This window comes from Rhyacophila brunnea, unplaced genomic scaffold (genome assembly GCF_057557595.1).
Source record: "Rhyacophila brunnea isolate RB1 unplaced genomic scaffold, BYU_Rbru_1.0 scaffold_11, whole genome shotgun sequence".
In the NCBI taxonomy this organism is placed as follows: domain Eukaryota; kingdom Metazoa; phylum Arthropoda; class Insecta; order Trichoptera; family Rhyacophilidae; genus Rhyacophila; species Rhyacophila brunnea.
In genome coordinates, this window is record NW_028232763.1 from 43,862,190 (window position 1) to 43,884,072 (window position 21,883).

The 21,883-nt window shown below is 30.5% G+C and overlaps 1 protein-coding gene across 1 annotated transcript in view; it reads right to left on the reverse strand.

The window, feature by feature from the left end:
* Positions 1–879: 879 nt before the first annotated feature.
* The window catches only part of LOC147078746 (uncharacterized), a 223,625-nt gene continuing 202,621 nt past the window's right edge, over positions 880–21,883 (reverse strand). Inside the window, exons 5-6 of the mRNA XM_085957675.1 lie at positions 11,140–11,265; positions 880–1,749 (exon numbers count right to left, since the gene is read on the reverse strand). Coding sequence (XP_085813801.1) covers positions 1,477–1,749; positions 11,140–11,265 — 399 coding nt within the window. The 3' untranslated portion in view covers positions 880–1,476. The remainder of the gene's footprint in view (positions 1,750–11,139; positions 11,266–21,883) is intronic.

The window sequence follows — 21,883 nt, forward strand, 5'->3', positions numbered from 1 at the left end:
GAGAAAGCGTTTTTCCGCAGAATTTTCGGAAGTAGGTATAAAATATAATGTTTGTTTAACACATTTAAGGTAGACGTGGAAATATTATAATGAAATTTGTTGGGGCACATAATTGGGCAGATAAATAAATATTCACCTTCTATACTTTGCAATTTTTTTTTACCCTGCACGCATTCAAGCTATAATAAAATAGGTTTTTTTCCTCAACGTCGCACGTACAAATGACATTTATTCTTTATTAAAGATATTTATCACCGCACATTGTATGACTCGCATACAAGAAAATGTCTTAATAACTCAACCAAAACCACTGAAAACACTCCGACAGCACACATATTTGTCTGGGTCCTCTGGGCTCCACCTTGAAAGTAAAAAAAAGTATTGCTTGTATGTTTTCTGACGTTTTGATAAATGAAACATCGTTTTCTAAAATATTGCCTGTTCACCAAAATAAATCATTTCCTACAACCCTATTGTAGGGTTTATTGTGTATGTTTATTGTCGAAGCAGAAATTTTACAATATTTATAAATTTGAACATACTTACAAAATTTTTGATAACACTTCTGACAAAATAAATATTAAAACTAATAGAAAAAATCTTTTTGAAAAAAGTAAGACACGTCACAAGTTAATTTAATTAAAGTAATATCTTCTTTGATTTAAAATACAAAAAAACGATAGCTAATACCTAGTAGCTCAATTTAGAAAGCGCTTCAGAGAGTATTATAAGAGCCATTAGTTAAAATTTGTCGTAATTAAGTATGTTACCTGTAGCATAGTGGTCTATGTGCGTGGACGCGAAACCCAAGACTCCCAAGAGATGGAGGTTCGATTCCTGCGGGTCGTCTTATTTTTCTTCAAAAAGATTTTTTCTATTGGTTATAATATATTTTTTCAATAAGTTTTTCAAAAATTGATCTACTATTGGCGATCAGCTTTTGTATTTTAAATCAAATTAGGTATTACTTTAATTACAACCTGACGCCACGGATCATTCTAAGATTTTTTTGTTAAAAATTATTTGAACTTGCTTATAATTTTTAATAAGCTATTTTTTTGCATGGGCGCGATACCGAGAGATGCAGGTTCGATTCCAACGTCTTACATTTTTCAAAAAGATTTTTTCTGTAGATTATAATATATTATTTTATCAGAAGTGTTTTAAAAATTATGTATGCAAATAATAAGAGTTAATATTCCATTTATGTTTATGTCATAAAATAAATATTTTTCTAAGCAATTGAAATTTATGTAACTGCATTGAAAGTTTATAGTTAGTAAGAAATGACAATTAATAAAAATACTAAAAGGTTTTTACAAATTTTCTGACATAAGCACTTAATTGTTTTTTTCTGTTGTAATATTAATATACTCAAAACAATTTTTACACGAAAACTTTACATTTCCTCTTGCAAGATTGTTTGAATTGCTACTATTATTATGTAGTTAGATTCTAGTCAACGATACAAGTCGCTTAGCTATCGAATAATAATATAATGGTATATTTACCTAACGCATGAGCTGAGTCCCTGATACTGGGTGGTGGATCAGGATCATAGGCAGTGCCCTGAACCGGATACATGAGGGCCACGTGTTGACTTTCCGGTGGCACCCCTCCTCCTCCTATGGAGTTGTCCCCACCTCTTCCAATGCCATTGTTTCCTGGTCCAGGGCGAGTTTTCTCTTCTTCTATGCTCTTTTCAGTGCTTTGCCAGTAGACGCCATACATGCTCGCGGTGCATCGAATCTGATTTTAAATAAACAAGAAAATATTTTTATTGACAAAAATAAATAAAGACATGATACATATTGTTATACGATAAACAACAACTTGAGTCAGGGAACTCAGAAATAATGGGAACTGCGCATCTATTCTATACACAAGACTGTTTTCGGCATTTACGGCAGCTAACTACGGTAGAAAAGTATCGAAATATTAACACTTATTGTAACAATTACAATAAGTTAGCTGTCTGAACTTTCAAAACTGTCTATCTCTCTCTAAAATTTATTACAGCTAAGGAAGATGCTGATGCACTTATTGTAACAATCACAACTAACTTATTGTAATTATTACAAGTAATTATTATTGGATACTTTCCTACCCTAGATAGCGGCGAGTTTTGTGTTATAGAATAGATGCGCTGAAATTCTTAACGGGTGTGGAGAAACAAGCAACTGATATGGAATGTGGAAGAATATGGGATAAACTTAAACACGTGTTAAGAATACTCGTGTATTTCGTTCTGACAACTGCAGTGTATTGGAATATAACCTATCTGAATTCTATATATTAATCTGTTCTGTGATTTGGGCAGCGTGTGTGCCTGATAACTATCTCATAAATCTGAAGCATCTCCCAGATGACCCAAAACTAACATGCCATTGGTAATGCCACTTGGGAGGTCAATACCTATATTCAAACAAATTTGTAAGGATATTGATATATTACACTTGTGTGAGTATTATTTAAAGCGTATGTTGAGTAACATATTTTTTTAAATATCATCTACTAAGCTAATCCGATGTACTTTTATGTGATATTGTATGATATTTCTATTTAATTTTTTAATTACTATTTTAAAAAATATTGTTAATCCTGTTACATATTACTTTTTTTTCTCCTCAAGATATGCGGTGAAGGTTTTGAATTTATAATTTGAAATGTTCACTAAAATCAAAATATAAATTTTGAAATATGAACCGGTGAGTTGACTTACATTCTAAGAATTTGGCACTTTTAAAATGTTAGTTATACCTACACCTTATGCCATATTATTGTTATAAAACTGTCATTATCAGCTTACGCCTAATCCCTAAAGCAGGTCAATTTATTGAATGTTGTAATATTACAGAGTAAAATCGGTTACAGATATAACTGTGTACCTACTTTAGTGGTTTGCATACATAATTATTATTATAAGTATATGATAATATTACGTCTTTTGACTATGTAAGCAATATATTGTGAATATTTTAATTTTACTACGTTTTTATTAGCTCGTATTCTTGTTTGTCTGGTACAGATTATTTCTTGTGTGTCCAGCACATTTTTTTTCTTGTTTGTCCAAGATTTTGTATTGGACGATTGAAGATTTTAAACTAACTTCCTGACTAGCTAGACATTTGAAACTTTTAGAATATATCATAACACTACGACAATGCATTCTTTTAATACTTTCAGCCATTTTTAAGCAGAATTGAATTAATTTTCAGTTAATTTTATTTTGTATGGAAAGTTATTATTGTTGGTTGCTAAGGGGGTCTTAGCAACTAATTTATTAATATATGCGTGCGTTACTATAGAAATTAATATGAAATGTCAAAATGACATTTCAGTATGCTATAATATTTATTCAGTAAGTATTTCTATCAAGTACAATAAAAAGTTTTTATTAATACATAGAATTGTCAAGTTTATATGATTCAAGAGAAAATTTAAAGACGTGGTATATAAAAGTTTTTCTTATTTTGTAATTATTTATACTAAGTATATACTTGCGCAGGTAATAACTGAATAGAATAGATTATGTAGACATAGACTTGCACAAGTCTGAAACGGTCGCCTACGTTTCGCTACGTTTTTCGACAATATAATTCAAACGCAAAATGACACCGATCATGCATACTATGTAAAAACGTTATGGAAATCATAATGTTGTTCATGAACAAAAATAATTCAAGTATACCGCTCAAAATTTAAAATATTTCCCAGCATTCCAAAAATTATAGTATTTATATAACAATATTTTATTGCATTTCTAAACTAACCATTATTATTTGCTACTGGATAAATATTTATTTTGGTAATAATATTCGTAAATAAATGGATCACAATAATAATTGTGTTATTTTGTGTGTTAAATAATAGTAAATTGAGATTTTTTCCCATTTGTTAAAACATCGTTTAAATATTCCAGAATGTGAAATTTTATTAATGTAGTGATATCCGAAAAATATTATATCTAATATGGTAATAAAACAGTACGTAGGTAATAAATAATCCGGTTTGAAAAATATTTTAAAGACTATTTTAATACTAAAATTTTACCTTCCTCGTTCACCTGTCACACATAGCCGTACAAATCACGCTCTGAAAAAATATTGACTTCTCACACAAATAGAGAACAGAGGTCACGTGTCACCAGAGTGAAAAATGCGAGGTTGGACTTAAAAGCATTAATAATGCCAAAGCGAAGGGACGTGACCCTGAACAGTATTGAGTCGGGACTAATCTTTGAGACAGCTAAGCAGAGTTTTAAGAAAAAGTCGAACTAAGAAAATAAAAGCTTTCGTTTATAAATGATATAAATACTAATATTATCATAATATTATTAATACGTAATGAATTTTTCACAATATAAAGTAGTGGCGAAGGTGGGGGTAGGTTAACAACCGATATAAGAACTTGATTTAACTGTTCTTTTCGTTTTAAATACTATCATGTTTTGAACATTTTGAATTAATAATTTGTTATGAACTCATTATGTTTTTTAATAAATATATAAATAAAAAGTGCACACTATACCTAGTTACACATTTGTTTTTATTGAACTAAGGCTACAGGTTGCAGATAGTGTTGGTTAGTTTTTAAAATTCATTTAAACCCTACGTAAGCTAAGCCATGATTAATAATATTCAAAAACTTATCGTATATCTATAAAATATCTAAAATTATGCCATAAAATCATTTAAAATATTTTTTAATGGACTAATATTTTTTATCTATTATGGTTTGGTGGGCAGGAATTCATGAATTTAAAAAAAACTAACCAACACTGTATGTAATATGTATTCTTAAATCAACGATAACAAAAGTTATGACTGAAAAGGTGTGCACGATTTTTGTCAAATTACAAATCTCTCAACTAGTATGGTTTGGTTTAAGCAGGTTTAATTCATTTTAAAAACTTACCAATACCGTCTATAATTTATATATTTTTAATTAAACGAAAACTAAAAGTATGACCGAAAAGGTGTGCATTTTTTTTCAGATCACAAACAACATACTATATAAATCATTATGGTTTCGTTTAGGCAGGGCTTAATTGATTTCTAAAAACTAACCAGCACCATCTGCATTTTGTAATTTTAGTTCAATGAAAACAATAAGTACGTCTGAAAGAGTTTAGTATGCTCTATTTATGTCATATCTTAAGAGCTTAGATACTTCCATCATTCGCCACTGAATTGTTATGTGTTCGGCAACAGAAATCCTTACCAACGAGCCCCGATTCTTCACGTGGTCCAGTAGAAGTTGTATGTCGGTAATAAGACTCGATGGATGTTAATCTTCAGTGTTGTTTATTCGTCAATAAATTATTAATCTGGTGTAAATAAAAGGGAAAGAACTCAGAAGATTTCGATCCGCAATGAAACAACCCGGTTCTACTCTTAGAGCTGAGTTAAGTTTTATCATGTTAAATGGTCCGAGTTGAATGATATTAGAATCATTTAAAATGTTATACATATGAAAAAGTAAGTTAATTATATTTGTCACGATTAGTTTATGTATGTACAAGTGTTTATATTACAATTATATAAATATGAAATAGTACTCGTAAGTAAGTAATATTAGTGATGCTTGGTTCACATACAAGGATTTATATGTGTGTAGCAGTGGCGAAGGATGGAGGTAGGCTGTTAAGATCCACCATAGATAGTACAGACTAAACTTTTCAGTTATACGTATTTGTTTTCTAGATTTATAGATAGATGGTGTTGGTTAGTTTTTTTAAATTTAATTAACCCTGCTTAACCAAGCCACACTAGATAATAGTAAAAAAAATACTCATCTATTTATAAAATATTTAAAATTATGCCATTATATCATACACAATTTAGGATATTTAATAAATAGAATACTATTTTTAGACTACTATAGTTTGGTTTAATGAATTATAAAAACTAACCAACGACATTTTGTGTAATATGTATTCTTAATTCAACGAAAACAAATAACTATTAATGAAAAAGTGTGCACTATTTCGTCGAATCGCCCATAACATACCAAAACTATTATGGTTTGGTTTAGGCATGATTAATTTATTTTTAAAAACTAACCAATACCATCCACGTCAAAGTTTAATGTTTACTATTTATCTGATCCGTGCCATGGACGAATTAACTCGCAAAAGCATGTAAGTCGCGTCAGGCCACGGGCGAATATATTCGCGGGTTCTTGTAAACGTCATAACTTCTGAATAAACATTCTGTGTCTATTTTATAAACAATATTTATCATGTAAGTATGAAATTATACACGATAAACTTGATAAACGTGTTGTGGTAAGTTTTCACAAATATTTATCATTCCGTTCCTATTTCATATTTTTAAAGGAGTTATATTATTCCGAAAATAGCTGGCCTACAAGTATCCACCTAGTAAAAATTGTCTGTCAGTGATAAGCAGCCTACCACCACCATTCACCACTTAACTAATGTGTAGTAACTCAGCTAGATAAGGTGGATAAATTGGGGTCCCATTGCAATAGTCGAAATCACACCAATTGAATATTCTTAAAAATACTACCTACTTATATAATTTGCAACTTAGGGTTTCGATGAATTAAACAAAATTTAATTTATTGTCATTGGGGAGATATAGAGAGGAGAGTTATGGATACACAACATAATATAGTTTTATTTCCCTTGAACCAGGCTGTATTGCTTATGTTGTAGTTTTGAGATAATTGAATTTTACTTCACTTAACCAAGCCGGAAAACAGTGAGTATAGTCTTTGGTAGAGAAAGGTAAGTTAATTTGGAAAATAAAAACAGCGCTTCTAGAAACCACACTGATATGTAACTGACGTCTGACAGTTATGTAACAAGATAAATGTAACAAGTTACGAGCCACTGCTAACTACGCTCTAGTGAGTATTATACTCCAAAGATTATGTTTTGTAAATTTTTAAATAACTCCAAAATAAAATTGAATTAAAATAAGATAGTTATATAATTGGACGGAAGTGATACACTATCAATAAAACTGCGTTGTTTTGAGAAATAATAGTCTTGTAAATATAAAACAGTGGCGAAGACTCTATACTAGGCGATTCTTAAGAAAAATAGTTTTCATTGCATATTGATATATTTTGTATATGATCACTTGATTATTTTGTATTCTATAAAAATAATTTAACTTGCCAACGACATAATAATTTCGTATATGTAGGAATGTAGTATACAGATTACAAGAAATCTGCAAAGATTTAAAAATATATACCACAGCGTGCCATCTGTCTTAACGTAAATAAATGTCGATTATTTCTCAAGGAATTGTGGACTTTACGTCACGTTATCCTGCCCAGTCTATCGAATTGTATGAAAATGGTAGGCTCCTATCGCAGAGCCTAAAACCATCGCACATAATATTATTGTCATAACCAAAATAATTAATAATTTGATAATTTAAAAAAAATATTCCTCTGGCGTTTAATCGCATAATAATAAACATAGATTGTTTTTAAAAATAAAAAGAAATTGTATTTAATGATTATTGATTATTAAGTCAATTAATCATTATAATAAGTAAGTATAAATGTATTAAAATACGTAATTTAAACTCTTCGCTCAATTTTATGTAGTCAGTGAGTTTTTGAAATTTCATCGTATTAGTGTGTCATTGTCATTAGTGAGTACTATCATCAGTAATTATATCGTATTTTCTTCTTGTGTGTGTTCTTTTTCTATGATCTCCACAGCCTACCTCTTTCTCCTTCGCCACTGGTATAAAGAGATTGCTCGCAGAACCAAATTGTTATGGAGTGAATTTATGCACCTGAATAGTATCTTCAAAAGTGACGTCCCATGGTATCTTAATCGTAAAGTGTTCGGTTACATGTAAATTGTACGTATTACATTACACCGTAGCACAGCAATTCTCCGTAAGCTTTCTTATCTGAAAGAGATCAGCTGAGATAAATAAATTAATATTTATTTGGAAGGAGATAATAAAACCAGGGTTCGTTCAATGCACGCATCAACCTTCTTATTATTGGAGTCAAACCAACCTACCATCCAGTTCCCTATTTCATCTCCTAGCCAAATCAATAATAATTGTATTGTATTATAGTCAATTTTTTTTTAAATTATAGTCAATAGTGGGTAGGCATAAAATATTTTGGTTCAAACGTAATACCATAATAAATACATTTTTTTGTAAAAAATAACCGGAATATTTTAATAAAGCTTCCTATTCAAGGTGGCTCAAAATTAAAATACCTATCTTGGCCGTGTTTTTTTGTTGCGATGTTGGTTAAAAAATGCTTTGTTCTACACAAAACCTTCACAAAAAAATTCCGCGTTGGGAAAAAAAATCTTTTGTGCGATTGACACTTTTCACCGTCAAATATCAGAAATCCCCGAAAAGTCCCCAAAAACAATCCCCCTGCATCAAATGTCGAAGTTGGGTCGTTATTGTCTTTGTGATGTAATAAGTTCGTCACGTAAAGTAGACAGACAATGACACAAGAACGATATTTTTTTTATTAAAAATTGCCTTGTTTTTGGCATAGGAAATATTTTTTTAAGTAATGAATAAAACAGGCTTCTTTTACGAAAAGATGTTCAACGATAAAAAAATATTGAGTTTTTACGAAATATAGGTACTTAGGTATTACATATTTTTTCATTGTCTTCTTTCTAAAAGCCTATTGAAAAAAATGACTGATTATTAAATCGCATGAAGGTAACTAAGCCTCATTTTTTTGGAAACCAATTACTTGTGGATTTAAAAAATATAAAAAAATTCCACACTAATAATTAGTAAAGACAAAGTATATTATGAAACCAATATTTTTCACATAAATTCGAAAAAAAACCTATAACAAGTTTTTTTTACTTAAATACAATCTATATTTTCTTTTATTTTGTTAACTGTCAATTCATGGTGGAACTGCATTGTATTGTTGTTTTTATTTAATAAAACGCAATTTTTTTATAGTACTTATTCCACTTTAATATATATTAGGACCGGTTTCGTCCGCCTCAGTGGGACATTTTCAACTCAAATTGTCAGCTCAGTTGAAAATGTCCCACTGAGGCGGACGAAACCGGTCCTAATATATAAATTAAAGTGGAATAAGTACTAAAAAAATGCGTTTTATTAAATAAAAACAACAATACAATCTATATGCCAAGCCTAATGATATTCAGACGGTTCTAAGTTCCTAACTCTACCATTTTTGTCACACAAATCCATTGAAATATGGGCGGGGTCTATATGCCTCTACATACCCCTCTACATAGAACGTTTCAATATTGTCCATAATTAAATATTTTATTCTTCCTTTGTTTACTTTATCTTTAGAATTATGTTAACTTATCATATTATACTGATGTTCTTCTGTAACTGTATTAAAATAAAAATGTAAATTTTCTTATATAATATAGTTTTATTCTTTTTTTTGTTATATCTTTGATTCATATTTTTGGCACTTAGACCCTATAGACTTTCAACCCTTCATTTTTTAAAATGTGATAATATGGGTAACTCAGAAGAGAGATAAAACCCATGTAAATCTAATAAGGTTGCCAAACCAAAGTGATATAAGTATTTTAGCGATACATTATGAGCATAATGTATGGCTATTTATGTAACCAATAGTATGAATAAATTATTTTAAATGGTTAAATAATTATTTAAAATCCAGATGAGGATATTTTGTTTTGTTCTCTTGCCTTGTTAAGTTTTCGTAGTTTGAATGACACAATGTAATACAATATTATTGATTTTGCCAAAATGGCTACCATCCAGAATATCATGATATAATATTATTTATTACACGGGAGAAATCGAATGTATTCAAATCTATAATGTAATTTAGCCACAGTTTTTATATTTTTCCCTCCATTGTTCAAAAATTCCACATACCTACACCGGAAGCGTGCCTGTTAAATTCCCCTAGGGTAGAAATGTGTGTTTTTGGTTGCTTCCTAAATATAATTCTAAAATTGTCTTGAGAAGAAAATATACATATTACTATATAAATAAAGAGACCCACTCCGTTTAGGTTATATAACATAAAGAACCCTTTCTGACATCTGTCACAAATGGTGAGTACCTCTCCAGCAATCAAAAATGTTATGCAACATCACCTAAATTATCTAGAAGTAGTTTGTTTAATACAATTTACATGATATTATAGTATAACAAAGTTACAGTTTAGTTTTACCCATTGTAGACAAGGTAGATTTTGCAGGATCACTTAGAATGGAATACTGATTACTAAATCCTTTAAATGTTTATATAGATTGATGTTTTCTATTATTTATTTATATTTTAAGTTAACTTAGTGTATCAGTGAAATCATGAAAACATGTCAAATATATATTTTTTTAATGTTTTTTTTAATATAAAATGACATTATTAATTATTATTAATTAGGCTGTTCGACCAATGTTTGCGACCCGTACTCACGTATGGCTGCGAGACGTGGACCCTCAACACGAGAGATGTCCAAAGGCTAAGAGTCGCACAGCGAGGCATGGAGAGGTGTATGTTTGGCATCACGCGAAAGGACCGTAAGAGAAACGAATGGGTTAGGAAGCAGACAGGAGTACGCGATGTAATAGACGTTGCCAAATAGCTGAAATGGAGAAGGGCGGGGCATATTGCTCGCCGAAAGGACCGCCGCTGGAAGAATGCCGTCATCCAGTGGTCAACGGCCACAGGGTCGCCCTAAAAACCGCTGGATTGACGAACTGGTAAAGTTCGGCGGAAATACGTGGCAGCGAACGACGCAGGACCGAGAGAATTGGAAGGAGCTTGGGGAGGCCTTCATCCCGTAGTAGATTGACCTCGGCTGATGATGATGAAGTAAGTAAAAAAACTCCATGATATAAGTAAATGATAAACAAAAGATAACCTTAAACTAGAGCTAAATATAATATTCTTCAAGGAATTTAGAAGATGGAGAGCGATTATAATAATTATGTTGTTTACTCTTTCAAAAACCTCATACCTACCGAACTGAACAATATTTTGACATTTTTAAAAGAAAATTGGTTTTATAAATCAAATAATTTTATTCTTAAAAAAATATTATAATTATTATATTCGTGTGTATCATACCTTAATATTAACATTTTTTTAAATCATCATAGCTACAGTATGCAATTTAAATTCGCCTCACCTTTAGCTTGCCGGTGTGGAAATGCTGAGGCGTCACGAGGAAATGTATTCCCACGACAGCTATCTGCAGGCCTTCCTCATTCGTATACTCTGGGGATTTGTGGCGCTTTACGTAGCTTGGATTGGCCTGAAAAAAAATAAAAAAATATAATTTTATAAAAGTATTTATACAAAATTCAAAAAAGTAGAAGAACGGGGCATCGAAAAGAACATGTTAACATTTCCGTTACAGTATTGCAGTAGCAAAATAAACAAGTAGGCTGTTAAGATCTGCCGTAAATGGTGTACACTAAACTTTGTTAGTCACACGTCGTATTTGTTTTTTTTTTTAACTAAGACCACAATTTACAGATGGTAGTGGCTAGTTTTTAAAAATCACTTAAACCCTGCCTAGCGAAAAGCGACACCATACTAGTTCTAGTATATTTTGGGCGATACAACAACATTGTGGACACTTTTTCATTCATTCTTATTTGTTTTCATCGGATTAAGAGTACATATATTTGCATAATTTTATATATTTTATAGATATAATATGAGTATTTTTTTACTATTATTTATTATGGCTTGGTTTTCACAGGGTTTCAATGAATTTAAAACCTAATCAATACCATCTGTAAATAATTGTACTACTATTTTAATGAAATTACAAAAACGTATGAGTGACAAAGCTTAGTGTGCATTATTTATGGCGGAACTTAACAGCCTACCTCCACCCTTCGCTACTAGTGTAATGACACTTTATATTACCCAGCCCTTTAAACTGCAAATATTTTAGTTAATATGCATTTTGTCATCAATATATTTTGGCCATGTCATTAATATTACATAATATAATTAAAATTATTTTATTTTCAAAATCGATAGCATTATCCAGTAATAATATACATCCGTCAGATTTAATTTGCCTGTTATAAATTAAAAATAATGCACATTTTATACAGAGAATCGCATCCCATTACGAACAAAAGAGGTATATCTAAAAGTTTATGAGACAAAGAGCGACGTACTCAATTATGCCAAAGAGATATATGAAAATAGGGCGTGAGATCAAGATAGTATTATGATTACTGTAAACACTCATATGATTGTTATTAAGTTTTTATGTATTTTTGATCATTTTATCGATAAAACAAAATATAAAATAATGATTATAACACCTTATTAGACTTTTAGAATTAGAATTTTAAAATACCTATAAGTATATTTATTATTATTATTTTTTTTATATTCAAATTATTATATTATTATTTAATACTTAGTGATTAATTATTAGAATTTAAATATGCACACCTAAATAATAATTTAATTGTGCATATGTTTAAGTTCCAACAAGAAGAGAGTGCTTTTATTTTTTATAATATAAAGCTTCAGCCATGATAATTCTCAATCCACAATAAAACATTATGTTAAGAGCAAATGTGTCGCTAGATTTCAAAATCATTTGGTATTTTTGACTTTTCTGTCAATTGCTGAAGAACTACTACTTTCTAACATTTCTGCATTATCGGAATGTGGAACTTATTATTTTAAAAATTCTGTACTCAAAATAATATAAACTTTAACCCTTGTGACTGTGTACTTGAGAAATCAAAAACCTGTTTTTATCCTATTCATCTGTTGTTGACTTGGCTGATTTTGAAATCTAGCAACACAAATGGAATAAAAACTACTAAGTAGTAGATAGGAACTGATTATAATTCCTCGGCTTCCTTCTGTATAAAATCCTAACGAACGCCTATTTATTTCATTATAAAGTGCGGCACCCAATTGTCCTGGCGCCCAGTTATTCCATTCCCTCCAGAGTGTTACATAATTTTGGAATGGAAGAAACTCTCTCCAAGGCCATTAAAAATACGGTATAGAGTAAGACTATACAATTCTCTTTTTTCTTTAAAATATATATTACGTGAATATATACATATATTTTATGTTACCTAATATAATATTATTATATTATATAGTAGTAGGGATGAATAAAATATTATACTATTCTCGGCTTGTCTAACGAAATTACAGTCGATCGTAGACACGCAACGCACACACATGTTGCAAACACACGAATTACATTAGTACGAGTTAGCGAGAATATTACGAGTGTATGATAATTTTGCATAGTTGAGCGTATGTAGCGTGGGACATATTAATTAATTTATGTAAAATTGAAGCTCCTTCAAGCCGTTTGGTCTACTTCATCGGAAAATCTTGTTAAAGTACCAACCCACTTACGGTCCTTTTAAATGTTAATTTAAATTTGCTTTGCATAATTAATTCATAGTTCAATGGAAAAGAATAACTTGCAATATTAAATTTTAAAGATTATAAAGTTCTTCCCTTGAAGCTTATAAGTTATATAGTGAAACCACCTTTAATACGTTTTTATTATATAACATTCCAACTAACTATATTTTAATATTTAATTAACTATTTTTGAAGTTATACTTCTTTTGACGCATTTGGCAAAACAGATCAGAGTGTATTTTTGGCCTGTGACGAAGTTGCGCGCGCCGATTTAACACATTTGGCGTGTGATGGAAGTTGCGCGCGCCGATGCAACACAAAATTCATTATTATGATTATATTCATTTCGGTCTCAAGGGTACATGCGCATGCGCATAGTGTCATTTAGTAAGTCATTCAATACAACCAAGTAAACAGCACATGTTGTAAACATAACCAATATTGTGTTATAATAAATATATATGTTTATAAACAAATTTCTGGAGACTAACATTCTACAATGTTCATTTATTCATACAACTTTATTTATATTGGAGTGTATATTTATTTTTCATTGTAAAGATTGTGTATCAAGATTTGAGGCTATATTTATGTAAGTATTATATATGAATAAAATTATATACATACTTACTTTGTGAATTTTGAGTTGGTAAACAATTCAAATTAAAATTTGATTTTTTATAAATTCATCATGGGCACTTCTGAATCGATTATAACCGCTGTATGGCAAATATGAGTTTTGGTCCAATACAATAATTAAATTACAATTATCATGTGCTACATGAGGCATAGATGAATCGCGTACGGGCTTATTTTGTTTTGTTACGCCAAATAAGTATAACTTCTAACGTGCGTACATAAGGACACACATCGATTTTTTTCATTCAACGAATAATTTACAAGATTTAAGAATGTAACATTCTAATTATTCAACATACATAATCTTGAAGACACAACGCTTTTTTCAAAAGATTTTGTCTATTGGTTATAATATACTTTCTCATAAGTGTTTTCAAAAGTGTGTATGTTCAATAATTAGAATTTTATATACTTAAATCTTGTGAATTATTCGTTGAATAAAAAATAGTTAATTACAAATTATTAGCACGTTCAAGTAAGTTACAACAAAAAATCTTTGAGTGATCCGTGATGTCGGTTAGTAATTAAAGTAATATCTACTATGATTTAAAATACAAAAGCCGATCGACAATGTAGCTCAATTTAGAAAGCGTTTCAGAATCCGTTAGTTGAGATTTGTCGTAATTTAGTATGACTCCTTTAGTATTGTGGTCAATGTGCGTAGGCGCAATACCCGAGAGATGCAGGTTCGTTTCCTGCGAGGTGTTTTACTTTTTTCATAGTATATTATCTCAGAAGTGTTTTCACAAATATGTTTGTTCAATATTTTAATATATTTACAAAATTTAAAACACATTAGAAAAATATTTGCACGGAGAAGGACTCAAACCTACATCCTACATACAAATTAACCATCCATGCCATACCAAATCACGACGAAGTTAACCAACAACTATTTGACCTGAGAGCAATGAAGCGGAAGGCAATGGATACCTTCGAAATGTAGCATCGAAGAATTTGTACTTCTTGGATAGAGCACATCATATACCAGATAACCTGAAATGAATGCTGGTTTAGTGTAGTCTTTAGGGATGGCGAGGCAGAAAAAAGCGCAAGCGTACTGTTTTGACGAAGTGATGGAACTACTGGGGGTAATCCTCAAGCAGAATAAGCATCACAAATTAAACCAAAGATGGCTGTCCAAAACTATGGTCTTTTTTATCTTTTCTTATGATGTTGAAACTAGGGGAGGGAAAAATAATGATATAATATTGAAGCGTCAAGATATAGTATTTAAAGTAGATAAGTAACAAAGAGGAACGTATATCTTCATTATGAAGGAAATAAAATGTGTATACTAAACCTATCTAAATTATGTTTCAACTGAGTTTGGTAGTTTTTTAGGTGAGAGCTATAATGACTACTTAATCTGCAAACCGGCTAACGACATTTGAACAAATTGTTCAGGAAGGAGAAAAAACTTAATAATTCAACTATCGAACGGAATTTAACTGTTACAAAAATACACTTGGATTTTTTTTACAAATAAGCTGTACTATCAATTAATATACTATTTTAGCTTCCCTTTTATATATAAAAATATATATAGAGCGGACTTGTTCCATTTATGATATTGGAAATTTGGCACCTGCAGTTGTCTGTTTTGCAGCCTTTTTAGAGGGTTTTTTACCTGGTTTGCAGATTAATAAATCATAATTTGGAAACGTCCGAAGACAAGAGTCGTCTACAAAATGAAGAAATATACGAGCCTTTCAATACCTTGTACTATGCGATATAACAAGGACTTTGAAAAATAGTCCCCATGAATGGTGAATATTCTTTTCTCCAAAGGATTTTCAGTAAACTTTACATCATAATTTTAACATATAAAAGTACTTATATAATATGTATTGCAAATATCAGTGATGCAAATGAATAGTCAGTTATAAAAAAAAACCTCGGTTACGAAGAATATAACTGCATACAGCTGGTAGATATAATGATTTTCTGAAAAGCACTCTCATGCAAATATTATTTTTGCGCAGAAAGCTTACAATCTTTTCTATTTGCTGTAGTATTAGTTAAACAATTTATAGAGAGATGCGAATAATATAGACTTATATTTTTAAGTGAATACATTATTTAAACAGGAATTTGAGATATTAAAGTATTTCACATCTTAGTTCAGTGATTCCAAACTGGGAAGCTACAACTTGAAACTTACTTGGTAAAAGAGTAATACATTCGAACGACTGAATAAAATAATGAAGAGTAGTCTGTTGAAATATTTGAGCAGTGGTTAGCTAATATATTTATTACTACTTTAAATTCAACTAAGATTAAAACAGTATGAGTAACCGTTCCAAACAAAGCATTTAACACAATCCGTTTTGGAGGTATATATTTAATCATCGATTTGAAATCCTAGACAACAAACTCATTGTGGTCTAAAAGCTGTTTTTTGAAATCAATTATAAAGAAATCACAGATTGGCACACAGAAAAATTATCACGTGTTCACACTGCCAATTTCACAAAAAGGGGTGCAGATATCTTGGAAATCTTTTAAAATTCTTTACACTATAGATATGTATAATAATAAGGTTACACGATTAAATTCATATTGTTACTTAATTCTAGGGGGTAAAAAAATAGAAGGAAATGGAGTCGCTTGATTTTATTTATTATAAAACAAAGTTATAAATGAATAAACTTAAATTTAATAGTATAATGACTTCAGAATAAAACTTTAATGCCAGCATTATAATTACCATACATTACTTATGGCGTATTAATTCACGTTCATTGTTTTACATTTAACATATTATATATTAATTATTACTGATAACATAGAGCCTTTTAACTATCTAACTTCTCAGTTCTAATATAAAGTGTTTTTTTGTAAACATTTCTCGTGATTAAAAGATGCATGCATGACCAAGTTAGAACCAACTGAATAATAGTTGATTATATAAAATACTATTAAGTTACTATTAATTGTAAATTTATACCCAGAAAGTATTTAACAATATTATTAAACTGTAATGCGCAAACCACCAATGTGTATAATTATAAATTTATTGTTTACAAAGCGTGCGTTGATTTTCATACAATACTTTATAAAGGAAAACATGTTAACTGTATAATTATTATTATACTCAAAGCTAAATTTAATATTCAACACATTTTGATGGAAACCTGTATTTCACAATTGCTCTAAATAATATCTGTCATTTTTTATGTTGTCATGAAGTGTTTTTTTTTTTTAGATTTTTTCTTTTGGCTACTTATAATATTATATTTTCTCTGAAATGTTTTCAAAATCATTTATGTTCAAAAAATCGTTTGTAATAAAAGTAACTCACTTTATAACTGATATTTTTAAATATGAACATTTACAGCAACCTAATTTTATATAAGAGTATGTAGTATATAATCGTAACAAACTTCATTACGCCAAGGGGTAAGTAGATGCGAGCGTAAACATCGAGGAAAACTATTACTTAAGTGCAGACATATAGATTTTCTCGTTCGCATACACGTAATCTCTTTTTCTTCCTATTTTCCCGGCATTTTCCGTCCAAACTATCAATTACTCAAAACACGAAAGCCGATCGAGCGTTGCGTCGCCCTCACGACGCCCGCGACGTCGGCGTCTATAAATATTATTCCGGCCGTCGTTTCCCGAGGGATGAGGCAGGCGAGTGGGACCGTGTGAGACATTTATTATATCGGATGATTTTTACCTTCCTGATATTGTATTTTTATTGTTTAAATAGGCACATAGAAAATTGTTCAATTGAATAACTCTTAAGGGCCCACATGCGCCACGTAGGTCAAAATGGAGATTTTTTTTGGGATTTTTAGAGCATAAGCCTGGACATTTCTTAAACGTTGTAGATAATCGATTTATATAAGTTCAAAGCCTTATTATCCTTTATATTCATTTTAAACATTTGATGACTGCATAAAGTATTTTTATTACATAAAATAGTATTCTTTTAAACCTCTCGCTCTAATGTTTTAGAATATAGTCATATTTCAGTACATAAATGTGCAGTGGTGTTAAGATTTTTTACATTTATTAATTTTTAAACGCATTTATAAAACCATTAGCAAAATTGTTGTTAAAATTATATTGTGAAATATTTACGATAAAAAATATATTTATAATCTCTGTGATCCCAAATTTGACAAGAATTAGGCATTTTATTATTAAAAAAATGGGCACAATTAACAGATTTAAAGACTATTCTAAAGATACTGATTATAAGCTATGTCTTTGAGCATTTAAATGTGATAAACATCCTACGAATAATGATTGCTTTATAATAATCATTGACCTAAGAATAAGGTAGTATTTTTTTTGAAATACGCCATTTTTTTTATAAAATATACCATAGTGAACAATCTTCGATTATTATCCAAGGTATCTGAGAACCATGGTAGGGCGCACTCGAGACAACTTGGTAATGTAAGGTTTTTCTGATGACCAAACCAGCGAGTACGGTTACCACGGTGAAATACAAAGCATGAAATACGTATTATCATGCAAGGCTTGCCCAGTAAGCTGCAATTTAGACGAGAGTCTACAAACCGAGAAAAATGGCGTTGTTTTCGCCAACTTTTGCAGCAACACATTGTAGCTATTGAAGACCCGACACGACGAAGCAAATGATCGACGGTATTCTGGAATAGCTCTAACAAAAATAACCTCGTTCTGAGACACAGGTATGTATCAACAATGGCGATGTTTTTTCCCCTTATCCAAAGTTTTGTAAACTATACAAAGACGGTTACAATATAAAGATCGTATCCGGAAATTTGTACGTAAACAGTTCACCGCAGGACACTTATTCATGCGCCGCAGTACGTGAAACATGAGTTCGTATAACGTTTAATTAAATGACGAGTTCTTCGTTGAACCAGTGCTCGGAATGGACCAGAACGCACCGGAGCGTAGCTCCGGTTCGTGAATTCTCCGAGAATGGCGTTCCTGTTCGTAAAAACCCCGAGGATAGCGTACCGGTTCGTAAAATTTTCAAGCCTCCTACTTAATATTATTACGTTTCAGTTCGGATTTAATTAAAATTGAGGAAAAATTAATTGATAAATAAATGTAAAACATAAATATAAATTAATATTTTTCCACATGATGTAAATATTTTTGAAGTTATACTTTTGGCGCGTTTTGGAAAACAGATCAGAGTGTATTTTTGGCGTGTGACGGAAGTTGCGCGCGCCGATGAAACACAATTTATTATTATGATTATATTCATTTTAGTCTCCAGGGTAGATGCGCACGCACATAGTGTAATTTAGTTAGTCTTCAATACAACCGAGTAAACAGCACGTGTTGTAAACATAACCAATATGTCTACAATGTTAATTTATATTCATAAAACTTTATTTATATTGGAGTGTATACTTATTTTTCATTGTAAAAATTGTGTATCAAGATTTGAGGCTATATATATAATATTTATGTAAGTGCTATTTATGGGTAAAATTGTATATCAATAAATAAATAAATTTTGTGAATGTTGAGTTGGTAAATAATTAAAAAAAATATATCAAAAATCTGATTTTTTATTAATTCATCCATAGGCACTTCTGAATCGATTATAACCGCTGTATGGCAAAGATGAGTTTTGGTCCAATACAATAATTAAATTAAAATTATCATGTGCTATTTGAGACACAGATGAATCGCGTACGTTTTTATCAACCTAATCTACTGTAATATTAATAGACTCAGGTAACGGCTTATTTTGTTTTATTACGCCAAAGAAGTATAACTTCTAACGCATGTACATAAGTACACACACCGATTTTTTTCTAATAAAATGTAGCTACACTTCTGAGGTTGTTTAAAATGATTCATATTTAATAAATAATGCTACATTCGGAAATCTTAAGTATTACTAATTTTTAAAATTAATTTATTAAAAACCATGCCCTTGCTTTTTCGTATACGATGGATTTTTTTTTGATTAAAAACAGTTAACTTAATCAAAATATTTCGATTTTACGAAAAATCAGAGCTTTGAATGAAGCGGCATGTTTTTTTTTTTAACCAAGGTATCTTCGTTTATATTTCTATCCACTCTTAGTTTCATATTTTTATTCAAACTCCTAACGAAACCAATAAGAAATTCTGATTAGTTTGTCCAATATTTCAAGTCCTTTAACGCTTTCGCTGCTGAAGAGATAATGAGATTTTAATTGCCCCCTTTAAAATGCACGTTAATTACATCGATCGGCCGCCTGGTCATTACGCGCCGTATGCGTCTTCCGCGTCCAAAGTATTAATAATGTTTCTCACTCCAATTAGATTCATATACATTTAGGTATTTATATTTGTATAATTATTCATGTTAATACCTATTAATAATGTATATTTTAGAAAACGATTTCGTAAACTAAAATGATTATATATTTCTATGTTACCACTGATGATGAAAAAAGTACATTATGTAAAACTAAGATTTATTTTTATATTACAGGTATTATTATATCTAATGTTACACATTTTTGGACAATTATCGAGCGTTCATGTTCGTAAAATAGTCCATTTCGAGCACTGCGTTGAACATTTCACCGTGGAGTATATTTGTACGTATGCTACAACATGTGGCGAATTTTATGAGATGTCTTTACTAGGTTAGGTTAGGTAAGGTAAGGTTAGGTTAGGTTGGGTTAGGGTTAATATAATTGGAACAGCACTATTTGCAAACTATCGCCGCATTTTGTAAGATACGTACAACTGTATTCCACGGTGAAATGTTCAACGAAGAACTCGTCATTTGATAAAATGTTATCCGAACTCATGTTACTCACGTACTGCGACGCACGAATAAGTGTCCCACGATGAACTGCATACGTACAACTTACATGTAACCCGTAAAGATAGCACAATCAGATACGTCATAAATTACAATTATTTCTATGAATAAATCCATTAAAATTTTAATATTTACGTACTATGTGCCTGTTTGACATATTGATATTATATTTTCTTAATTCTCATATTATACATATTACTAAGTTTTTAAAATATTATTTGAGTGAGTTTGACTATAGTTGTTCACTTTTCCCTTACCATCTGCCACGTCCTCGGACTAAGTATGCAAAAATTTACCACAGTGATTCGAATTGTCTACAAGACTGTAAAACGCCACGAAACTTTTTAGTTGATATTTTTTACACATATATTCCTATTCGTAATGGACAAACTGAATTGAAAAGCTTTTATATTTTAATGAACGTATGAGAATTCCCCCAAACTTTATTTCTAGAAAAGAATGAAAGATACGATATATTTAAATTTAAATTGTATCTCATTTTGGTTACCTTTTATATAAATTTAATTAAAAAGACATAACTATTGGCAACTTGTAAAATTATTACAGGAGCAGAATTAGCTATGACTTCGTCATCATAAGTGGCTGAACAACCCGGTATGCATCCTAGCCTCCTCCAAGAGCTTCCGTCATTTTGCCTCTATCATAGGCTTGTGTCTTCCAGGTGTCTACACTGACCACTTTAGCATCTCCATATATATATAATATTATAATTAAATCACAAACAATTCAATACACTTAAGCAGTATTTATTTTTGGAGTGTAATAATAATTGCAAAATATACATAATTACGTTTCAGACGCATTTATGTTGAAGAATAAGCAAAAACATCCTGTTGCATGGTAAAATTCGCTAGACACTTTGATGTTACTCAAAGCCCAATGCAAATATTGTCCGGAGCTTACGGCTTTGTTGACACTCCGTCCCTACGTTAACATCGATTTTCAATTCGTAGCAGCGCCGCAGGGGTTTCCAATTTATGAATAGGACTACGGCTAATTTAAATGTATATTTGGTATTGTTGCTTATTTAATGATACATTTTACTTAAACATTGCATGTG